The 11740-nt window shown below is 40.9% G+C and overlaps 1 protein-coding gene across 17 annotated transcripts in view; it reads left to right on the forward strand.

Annotated features, from left to right (window-relative positions):
• Positions 1-1933: 1933 nt before the first annotated feature.
• The window catches only part of LOC143851909 (uncharacterized), an 80647-nt gene continuing 70840 nt past the window's right edge, over positions 1934-11740 (forward strand). For 4 of the 17 annotated variants that reach the window (XM_077361420.1, XM_077361417.1, XM_077361418.1 and 1 more), the window contains exon 1: positions 1934-2664. In XM_077361420.1, the coding sequence (XP_077217535.1) occupies positions 2604-2664 (61 nt within the window). In that variant the 5' untranslated portion in view covers positions 1934-2603. Of the gene's footprint in view, positions 2665-4616; positions 11557-11740 lie in introns of those variants that run through there. The other 13 variants (XM_077361409.1, XM_077361408.1, XM_077361411.1 and 10 more) reach the window with 9 other exon arrangements.

The raw sequence follows: 11740 nt of genomic DNA on the forward strand, positions 1-11740 counted from the left end.
AAAATATATCCAACAAAGATATTATTAGTGATATCCTAACATCCGTGAGTGAAAGAAAGAGAAGAGAGAAGAGAGAAGAGAGAAGAGAGAAGAGAGAAGAGATGGGGAGGAAAGAGATGAGAGAGTTCAATGTCTTTCGCTCTCAAAACATGTATTATATATGTGTAACTAGGGTTCATGAACAGTGACTAAAACTGTTAAGTCTATGTCACTAACAATGTCTTGGGGCACTCTCCCTAACGGAAGAATAGTCTCGACCATAACCAAGAACTTTTAAGGTCTACAAGGGATCGGGAAACCATATCTCCTTGCTCCTTAGGATCTATGAATCCTTGAGCATGGTATTCCTACATTGCTACCTAGGGATGAATATGTGTCAAATAATACACACATCACACATATTCAATTAGATAATAGCTAATATATGTCATGGAATGAAACCTTTATAAATACTTAAATGACAATGTACTGGCTTTTTAAGGCACTAACTCTAACAACCGTGTACATTTATAGTAAGATTTCTGGGATACGATAGAGCTTTTGTTTGTTAGGATATGGTGGAGTCCCTCAGGTGGTGACAATATTGAGATTTGTCTCTTGCGAAATCTCCTATGAACTGGTGGAGTACATATTTTCTTGCCACCTTCGAATATTTCTCGATCTTGTGCCACGTGTAGCGATCTTGGATGATCGAATCCCACCTTCATCAGTCATCTTGATTGACCTGGAGATTATATTCAAGTGAGAATTTATTTCAATTCCACACATGTTTTTAAGGAGAGTTGCCTAAAGAAAAATTGTTGTATGCGAACCTGAGAAGTGAGATTTTTGGGCTACCACTTGAGAATTAAACTGGTTTTACCTTCTCCAACTCTGCTAGCTTAGATAACTGAGAAGATAACACTTCGTCACATAAGATGTAAAGAAGAGAGGGAATCCCCTTGTAAGAGTCATTTGCGTTTGGATAATTTTACCATGAGGGGTTCCTCGGGCGTGTTCGGTAACACTTCCCATTCTCTCTCGAAAAATCAAGGTGGAAATAGATTAATTAGAATCTTCGAAGTGGTTCCGACTCGCTCCAAAAAATTCCATTATTTTGTCAGCAGAAAAAAAGAAGAGAAAAGAAGGAAATCAACTCTGTGGACGGAATGAGATTGACAAGATTTTTTTTTGCCTTGCCAAACACGTCCTCAAGGAGCGTTTGGATGACTGGAATGAGGAATCAAAATTAGCATCATATTTTGATTCCTATCCAAATTCGCCCGAAAATGAAATGAAAAAATAGAATAAAAAATTTAATTAGAAAAAATTAAATACAAATTTCATTCCAATTGGGCCGGGTTGAGAGTATAACCTGTTGGGACAGGAAACAGATTCCAAGCATTCCCCAATTTAATTCCCCCTTAATGTCATTTTTGCCCCTTGGTTTTTTGTTCAGGTTTTTAAATCAAATGCCCGGCAGAATAGGAATGGGGTGCCAATTCCAACCTTGATTCCTGCAATCCAAACAAGGTCCTCATTAGATTCAAAGAAGTTTTTTGGAAGAAGTTTGGAAAGGAAAAATATTTCTAAAATTTCCTACTTTTGTACACGTGTAAAAATGATAAAATAAACCAACCCTATTCAATTTTCAGTTAGAGGGACCTTAATATCCCTCTAAATTAACCATAATCATCTAATTTCCTTCTAAATCATTGAAAGAAAAAATTTCCCATGAAAAAATTTCAGTTAAAAATGTTTTTCTTGGTACGGGACCATATCTAGGGATGATCACCCAATACCCCATAAGATGAACGGTTTGGATCACTTGCCCTTGTGCCTTTTCTCACACGTGCAATTTGAGGCTCCATCGAAACAAACAGGCGGGAGATTTTCACCCCTCTTCGCGCTTCTTAAACCCCCCCTCTCTGTTCCAACATCAAAACCCTAAAAATCCTCAATACTCCATGTTAGGGTTTCATCTCTACAAACCCTAATGGACATCCACAAAGGCTCATGGATTCTCGAATTCCTCCTTTGCCAACCAATCGAAGACTGGGGTACTCAACAGACTCATCTCAATTCTCCCCACTTGCAGACAAGATCTCCGTCTAAAGAAAACAATACTCTTGAGAAGAATCTGTACATCACTTTTGAAATGTTCAATCACAGAGAAAATTCTCGATTCCTTGGAATCAATTGAATGGATCGACCGTGGAATCGGAATTAGGGTTTCGGAATCGATGAAGGCTGCATACTGTGCGTTGGCAGTGGAATGCGCAGCCAAGTTTTTTCGGGAGAATTGTGTTAAATCTGTTGAGAGAATTTGGAAAATTAGGGTTTCTGAGATGGAGGGTTTTGATTTGGGTTCGGAATGGTTGAGGGAATCGAGGGATGAGATAATAGAGGCGATTGGGAATGAGAGTGTTCGTGATAATTTTTTGATGAAGGATACGCGAAAGGATGCTTTGGAATGTGTTTGGGTTTTTTTGGAGGAGGCTGTGGAAGAATTGGGTCCTTCTTTTTTGGAATTTGCAGCGGAAATGGTTTGTACTAAGGAGGAAAATGCTTGGATTTTGGATGGAAATGTTAGTTGAATTGAGTTAGGGGATGGTGTCTATGGCATGGAATTGGATCCCCCTATTGAGATGGAGAAGGAAACTGTGCTTGAACCAGCACAGATAGGTTGGTTGTCTGATGTTTAATTTTAGTTTTCTGAACTGGAATTGCTTTTTCTCAAGGATACTGATACTGGCAATATCATGTTTCAATAATTGCACAAAATCAGCTTGTCTTTTCTTCTTTAATTGGCTTCCAAAAGCTTTTTGGGAACTATAATAACCTTTTAAATCTGTTTAAACAATAAAATTCAATATGAATTAGTTCAATTATAAAAACAATTACTGTTTTCTAACTTGAAATTGCTTTTGCTAAATCATCTTGTTTAATTGTCATTCTGTGCTGGTTGGATATTCTTACTGTTACGTGCTTAATTGGTCGTAAGGCCGTAACACAAATAAGCAAAGGAAAAGACAAAAAAAGAGAGGGGGAGAGAGGTTGATTCGAGGCAACCGGACCTCCTAATGGTTCAATTCGAGAGGAACCATAACTCTCCTGAAAATAAGCTTCTGCTTTGGTTGCAAATTCTCTACATTTTCATTGAAATATAAGAACTTAAAATACTAGCACGAAAAGAATGCCAAATCATCAACTCATTTTCCCACTACCATGACACATAATAAAAACTAACACCCACAACCTTGACGTAAATAACTATCTAATAACTACTTTGTAACTAAAGCATATACACCATAACATTAATCGGTTACGAACTTGAATCAGTTCGCAACATAATTGATCTTCTTAGTGGGAAGATCAGGCTTCTGGACCCACTTCGAGTGAAGGTTGTTAACTTACCAACTTCTTCAAAAGCTAAAGCTGTTGGAGAAAGGCGTTATTTATCTTTTATACTTTAACACTCCCTCGCACGTGTGGCCCACTTGGCAAACTCACATGTGGTCCCACTTTGGGCCGACCATCGCATGTGGATTTTTACTCTCCGGGAGGTTTGAACTCGAGACCTTTGGCTCTGATACCATGTTAAATTTAGAGAAATTTCTATTATTCTTGGATTTCTTAGTTGCTTTACAAAGAGCCCTAATGTGTGTTTATATAAAACACCCGTAGGGATAAATATAGAAAGAGATCATGATAAGAAGGGAAAGAGATAAACCTAATCTAATTCACTTTCCTAATCTAACACAACTACTCAATATAGCCCAATCAGATCAAATATGAGGAGATTTGATCTTAATCTGATTTTATTCTCTAATATGCCTCCTCAAACGTTTATGGATTGAAAATCAATATATGTTTGATTACAATAGATATCCCCAAAACGAAATGTAAATTTTTTTGATGCACACTGCTATGATTGATGTCCGCCTGTTGTTGATATTGTTGAACATAGAATTGCTGCCTGTTGTTGAAGAACGTGTCGCATGAAAGATGAGCCACACAGAGCCTCAAAGAACGAAATTGGACTCAAGCCAGAATGGGAGAGTGTTTAGGCCGGTTTTGAATACCAATCCTTCTGGAAATTTGTCACAATGGACCAAAGGCTTGATGGGCAAGACATCATGGGTCGAATACCGATCCCCATGGAATTTGAAACTACCCTCGCAGGCATGAACCTCAAGGAATCGAGGCCCCTCAATTGAGTAGAGCGATCAAGATCAATTTCAAGCACGGACCTTGAAGAGGTACCTCGACTGAAATAAGAAATGGAGATTTGAAAATTAAAGATTTGGAAGAAAGGAGAAATGAGATGAGGAACAACAAACGACTAATGTATTGACGGCAACAACAAGACGAAACTTTGAAAAAGGCAAGAAAAAAATGTGCACATATCAAATATGAGGAGTGTTATCGAATTTGGGATGGGGTGCAAATATCAAATTTGGGGTTGTAAGATGAGATGGGCATAAGAAAACAATGGGCTTAAAAAAAGGAAAGGGAAGACACTTTGGGAAAAAATAGAAGCAAAGGGTGGTAATATCAAAACCTTTTTTTTTATGGGCAAGCTGGGGTTAGGCGGACCCCGTTTAGAATTCATTAAACAGAAGGAAAAAAGAATACAATTGGAGAAGGAGCCAACATCGGCCAACAAAAAAGAAAACACAATACAAGCAGGTTCCACCCAAGTTTAGTCCTTAAGCCTAACATATTTTTGACCATCTCTATCAGAGTTTATCTGATCTAAACGTTTTTGAGATAGCAGCAGTGGGGGAATGTATGCCCCCTTGCAAGGGCAAAGCCTCTTTGAGAGAGAGTCTGCAGGCGCATTTCCTTCTCACCATATATGCGAGATTCTCCATACCGAAAATCGAAGCAGACAGGATCTGATCTAATGTACAATTTGGCAGGATCTGATCTAATGTATAATTTGGGTTGCCTTCCATGGCGTACAGGCCTTTCTCTCTATGATTTGAACCGTCGGCAAAGAGTCCACTTCAATCCAAATTCGCTTAATTCCTATAGCCACTGCCGTCCTGAGGCCATGAAGAATAGATTGAAGCTCGAGCATGTTGATATCAACGCTTTCGAAGCTCGAGCATGTTGATATCAACGCTTTCATCGCATTCCACGATTTCTGAGTATACCATCATGACCATTCCTCTGTCATTTCGAAGTAATCCGCCAATGCTGGCTCCTTCCTCCTCCAGAGATGCATCACTGTCTAATTTGACCTCTTCTTTCTCAGGTTTCTCCCATGTGCAGTACCTTTCAGTATCTAATGATGGGAGGAATTTATGTTCAAAGTGTGTAGCAGCTTGGAAATTTGTTTCAGTCGGGTTATCTTGAAGAGGGAGGCCTTTAATGCGAACACGGATGTCGCTGATGATTTCCTTGAGGATCAGAGCTTTATGGCTGGACTTATTTTCGAAGATTCGCTGGTTTCTCTCTCTCAAACAGTATATGGTAGATTGGAAACCCAATTTTAGAGCCGTGGCCCTCTGCCCTCTTCCTTTAACGGATTCTCTAATCCAATTTTCTTCCTCCAGAATTGAATTTTTTGGTTTTCTTCTTGATCCTATTCGCCATAGAATCGACCTTCATATCCAGGCCGAGTACCCACATTTGAAAAACAAGTGATCGGTGCTTTCAGCAGCTGCTCCACATAGATTACAGGTTGTGTCGATACGGATGCCCAGATGAGCGAGCCTTTCTTTCGTATTCAGCCTTCCCTGGATAGCCTTCCAAGTAACAATGGCTTGACTGTGGCTGAACCCTTTGCACCAAATTGTTTTGCACCATTCAGGCTTCCCATGATGCTTTCTGATTTCTTCCCAAGCTGATTTGACTGTAAATTTTCCGCTTGGTTCCAGTTTCCATATTGGCAGGTTCTCTTGGCTTCCACTCCTCAGAATTTGACCCAGAATTATTTTTTCTTCCTTCAGGGACTCCTTAAACAAAACAGGGTTCCATACTCCTTGGCTTGTGACATTGTCCCTCATTTTCATTGTAGCAAGGGAGGAGTAGGTACTTCTTTTAGAAATGAGTGTAGTCAGCACCCCCTTCGGGTGCCACGACTGATTCCATAATTCGATGCTGCTTTCGTCCCCCACAAGATAACAAACATGCTGTTTTGCTATATCTCTGGATTTGAGGATGCTTCTCACTCCCCACGATGGCTTTGCTGGAACCGGGATGGTCCAAATGTTTTTGTGCTTTACATATTTTGCGTGGAACCAGGCCGTCCAAAGAGAATTCTTTATGCTAATGAGGTGCCAAAGGTTCTTAATCTGCATGCTCTTCTTTACCTCTGCCAGCCTTCCTAGACCAAGGCCTCCCTCTCATTTAGGCTTGCAAATGTCGCTCCATGCTATTGTGTGAATTTTTTTCTTCTCTTCTGTCCCCCCAGATGAAGTCTCCGAAAATCTTCTCAATGCTTTCCAAGATTCCAGAAGGCACATTGAAAGCAGCAGACTAGTATAACTGGTAAGTGCTTAAAACCGATTTCACCAGCTCCACTCTACCTGCCTGAGATAGGGATTTGCTAGCCCAGGATTGAATTCTCTTTCTGATTTTTCCAATCAGCAGCTGACAATCATCCTTCTTCATTCTCGAAGTGAAAAGAGGTAACCCCAGGTACTTAATTGGCAGCGTGCCTTCTTGCATACCCAAGGTCCTACTGATTTGCTCCTTTTTTCGACTGCTTGTTCCTGCAAAGAACACTTCACATTTAGATTTGTTAGCTTCAAGACCAGTTATATCAGTAAAATCTGTCAGACATTCCAACAGCCCCTTTGCTGCTGTCCTGGTTGCATTCGAGAAGATCATCAGATCGTCCACGAACATCAAGTGAGATACTGTGAGTTCGCCCTGAACGAAAGGAGTAGAAAAGGTGTGATTTTGTCTAGCTTTCTCCAGGAGCAGAGTTAGGATCTCCATGACTAAGGTGAATAGCAACGGAGAGAGCGGGTCCCCTTGCCTTACTCCATTGGAGGAGGTGAAGTAACCACGCAGAGAGCCATTAATCATGATGGCAAAAGAGGGCTTTGAGATGCACTCCGTGATCCAATTTACCCAGGTCTGGTTAAAACCTTGCCTAAGCATGAAACCTGCAATGGTTTGTCGGTTGACATTGTCAAATGCTTTCGCCAGATCAACTTTTAAACACATTACAGGTTTATGGTTGGGCCTATGAAAATTGTGTAATAAATCATGGGTCAGCAAGATATTTTCCTGAATTTGTCTCCCTCTAATGGAAGCTGATTGCGGAGCACTCACCAGCTTACCAATCACCCGTTTTTAACCTCGAAGCTAATATTTTTGTAATGGTTTTATAAATTACATTGCATAATGAAATATGCTTGAATTTGGAGGGGGAGGTGGAGTCTGGGCCTTTTGGGATCAAAGTGAAGAAGGTCAAATTCACCTCAGCCAGCAATTTTCCACTTTTGAAAATTTTTTGATTGCTGCAACAAAGTCATGTTTAGTAAGGTACCAGAAATGCTTGAAAAAACTTGCATTGAAGCCATCTGGCCGAGGGGTCTTTTCACCATCTGCTTTTAGAATTGCTTCCTCTATTTCCTCTGTGGATACAGGACGAGTTAGATGATCAGCTTCATCTGCGGTCAACTTGTGAAGAGGTTCTGGGGGATCCTTTACGCTCCTCTTGTTTGCATTCAGCAGGCCCCGAAAATAATCAATAAGGATGTTTTCAATTTCCTATGGCTCTGTAGTGAGAGCTCCTTCCTCCATTTTCATCGCGATGATCTGATTGGAACTTAATCTGGATTTTATTGCCGAGTGGAAATTTTTTGTGTTGGAGTCTCCCAACTGCAACCAGCTGACTGTTGATTTCTGCCTCGCTATATTTTCTTCCAGGATCCTTACTTTTAAGAATTCATTTATGAGGTTTGTCTCTTTGTCTTTCAGGCTGTTACAATTTGGATTAGCAACTATCTTCGTCTGGATTTCCTCAAGCTCTTTTTTGATAATAGGAGAAGTGATGTCGATTCGACCAAACATTTCCCTATTCCATATGGTTATATGCTTCTTTACTTCCTTCATCTTTTGAGTTAACCTGAACATGGGGTTGCCGTTTACCTCAATTCTCCATGCTTTCTCCACAACTGGGAACAGAGATAGGTCTTGCAACAAGGTATTTAGGAACTTGAAGGGCTTGGGCCCTAAACTTTTGAAGTCTCGCAGCTTGACAATAATTGGGCTATGATAAGAAATTCCTGGGTTTAAATATTCCGCATAGGATAATGAGTATTGGGTCAGCCATGCACCATTTATCAGAGCCCGATCTAGCTTAGCAAACATTTTTTTTCTGGTTAGAGCTCGATTATTCCAGGAATAAGGATTTCCAATCGATCGAAGATCATTTAGATTGCAGTTTTGGATGCATTCGTTGAATTCATCCATATCTTCGATTTTCGGCATTGCTCCTCCCTTTCTTTCGCTATGGTACCTTATTGCATTAAAGTCTCCTATGAGAATCCAAAGTTGGCTAATTGTACTTACAATTTGCTCCAGGTCTCTCCACAGAATTCTTCAATCAATGTTGTAGTTGTGGCCGTACACAGCCGTTTGAGTAAAGCTCTTATTCAACTGTATCATGTGAACTTCAGCATGTAAGAACTGGCTAGTTTCCATCTTCATTTGTAATTTACTCTACCCGGATCCCAAAGAATCCAAACTCTACCCTTGATAACGTTCTGATAATTTTCCCAATAGTTCCAGTCCTCTTGAATGTCATTGACAAATTCTCTAAGCTTATGGGCTCTAGCTTTCGTTTCCATGATGCAGCAACTGGGCAATTTATGCTTTCTGATCAAATCTCTGATTTCATCCCTCTTTGTTTTGGAGCACAATCCTCTGATGTTCCAAGACCCTATAATATTCATTGATTTGTGAGATTCAAGGTGATTTGGGCTCCTGAAGAGTCTGCACAACTGGTACTTGAGCTCGCCCCTTTAAACTTCGGATCAGTTATTGTTTCAACTGGCGCACAATTCCCAGGAGATTGATCTGAGCCATTTCCTGCGATGATCCTGATAATTTCCTTCGGCTTCCAATGATCCGTGCTTAATTTCTGTTCAACCGAGGTATGGCCTTTCGTTTGGATCTCAGTTCTACTTTCCTGGACATTTCTGATGGATAGGGCTAAGCCAGGGGACCAATCTTTTCTCAGATTAGCAAATGCTGAGGGGGGTTCATGGTCTGAGAGTGCTTCACTTTCTTCTTCCGACGGCCTTTGCTCCTCTTCTTCTTTCTGATCTTTTGCCTCTTCATCTTCATTCAGAGTTTGTAACACATTGAAGTGGTTGTGAGTTATAATACTGGGATGCTGAACTGATTTTGAGGGTCTTTCCACTTCAGTGGATTTTCTTTTTCTTACTTGAAAGTTTTCCCCTGTGTCTGTAATTTTTTGAACTTGGTTTTCCAAATTTCTGCCTTTCTTTGTCTGTTTGGGCCTCCACTCCTGCTTTGAGGTAACAATTGGGATAGTTCTTTCAGTACCGAGGGGGCATACCTTTGCCGAATGACTAAAAGTATTGCATTTGTGGCATGAATTGGGTTTCCAATCATATTTGACAGGTTCAAAAGTAATTTCAGAGGAAATTCCAATTTGGATGGTGTTTGGGAGGTTTGTGCCAGCTTCAATTTTCCACACAAATACGAGCAAAGCTCAATCGCGAAGATTCAGCTGTTTGGCTGTCCATGTAGAGGGGTTTTCCGAATCCGTTAGCAATTTTGCTAAGGATTCTGTTCGTCCAGAATTTTAGATGAAGATTTGGCAATTTAATCCAGATTGGGATATGCTTCAGGTTTGCCTTTTCCACCAAAACATCTTTGGACCATTTTCTTAGAATAAGAGGTCTACCACCATAGTTGTGGGCCAGGGTTTCCAGCACTTGAGAGCAGTCTTCTGAGTTTGTAAATTTGAATAGGAAGAACCCATTACTCATGGCGATGAGCTGTACATCCCCTTTCCACTTCCATTTTCTGGCTAGATGATCTCTCAGAGCCAGAAAATAAGGTCTTCGCCTAGAGGAGTCACTCCTGATTGATGCTGTCCCAATAACTCTTCCCAACGCAGGGAGGTGGGGGAAATCCGATTCAGCCACTGCCTTTTGTGAAGCGTTCAGAATTTCTCTGGTCTCGTTTGGGCCCTCCACAGTGCTTTCCAAGCCTTGACTTTCAAAATTTGAAATTAGCGGTTCTGTTTGGGCGTGGGGTTCAAGAGATGGTTAGCATTATCCATCGGATCTAGGCCTAGGCTCTAGGCTTTCCTTTAATGGACTGTGCCGGAGGATTTGGGGAATATTTCCACAAATAGCAAATTTTCCTTCTCCTTCCTCTTCCTTCGTTTCCCGCCCATGGTTGGCCTCTTCAGGAAATATATACTGGTTCAGCTTGGGGGCTGAGGGTGGGGCGAAATCGGCATGGTAGTCCACTTCTTCAAGCAGCTTTGTTCTCTGATTTTTAGGATTTTTCTCCTTCTTCTTCTCTTTGCCATGGCTTTGATTACCTATGTTTCTAGGCGATGCACCTCTGGTTTATCAAAAATTTTATGGACCCTTGTGCCTCTTTTGAAATGTGTGGTGGGGTCGAAACCTTGTGTAACTTCTTCTTCCTCGTATCTTCCTTCTCTGAGAGCTGCTATGTTTTTATAGATATCCTTTTCTCTATCTGATATCCAGAGGGGGGCTTGAAGGGCTTGGGCCCTTGAGCTTTTTGGGGGACCTGAAGGGCTTGGGCCCTCAGATTTTTTTCGAGATCATTATCTAGAAATGAAAGATCCTCATCTGGCCAGTATCCATGGCCTGCTTGGATAGCATCTCCAAATCCCAGAGGGGAGTCCTTACCTGGGTCTGAATGTTCAGAAAAACTTTTTTCAGGAGAGTTATGAGCAAAAAGAAGGTCGTCGAAACCATATTCTGCTTCAAGTTCTTTCACAGCTTGGGGGATGCCTGGATCAGGGGGTTTCTCCATGAGCAACCCGAGCAGAGGACCAGCTATAAGAGGGTTATTGCAAAAGAACTTCTTAGCATAGAAACATTAACCTAGGGGTGAGTAGTTTGCAAAGGACAAAAGGAAAGAGTGTTGGAATGAAATGGGATATGGGAACCAAAGAATCCATGGCCCATAACATCACTGAAGTTGGGAATACAAATATCTGGGCAGTTGAAACCATAGGCCGTGCTTTTGATTACATTGCAATCATCATGACTCATGACATGCATAGCTTGACTTTCATGCCTTTCTTTTTTTTAATGAAATAAAAGGAAGAGTAAGAACCCATCTTTTATTTCTTCTTCAAACTAGAGGCAGCAAATCGGGGAGGAGATTGCTGTGATACTTGGGCGGGTGACAACGGCGAGATTGAACAGATAAGAGATGGTGAAATATGTTTGTGTTTATAAGTCTAGAGAGAGAGGAGAAACCAGAGGCTGTGCAGATGTTGGGAAAAAAGGGCAGTAGAAGCACCGGGAGAGTTGGTGGCTGGGCGGACGGCAAAATCGCTGTCCGCCAGAGAGCGGAAGTGCTTGTTTTGTGGTTAGTGACATATCAATGGCTCTGATACCATGATAACTTACCAACTTCTCCAAAAGCTTAAGTTGTTGGAGAGAGGTGTTATTTATCTTTTATACTTTAACAAAGGTTCTATGCACAGAAACACAGTTTTGAGTTTGGAATTATTCATTAATTCGAAAAAGACTGCTTGGATGTTATTTATAAA

The sequence above is a fragment of the Tasmannia lanceolata genome, unplaced genomic scaffold (genome assembly GCF_043159265.1).
Source record: "Tasmannia lanceolata isolate RefF3 unplaced genomic scaffold, GAP_Taslan_0.1 ptg000018l, whole genome shotgun sequence".
Lineage (NCBI taxonomy): Eukaryota > Viridiplantae > Streptophyta > Magnoliopsida > Canellales > Winteraceae > Tasmannia > Tasmannia lanceolata.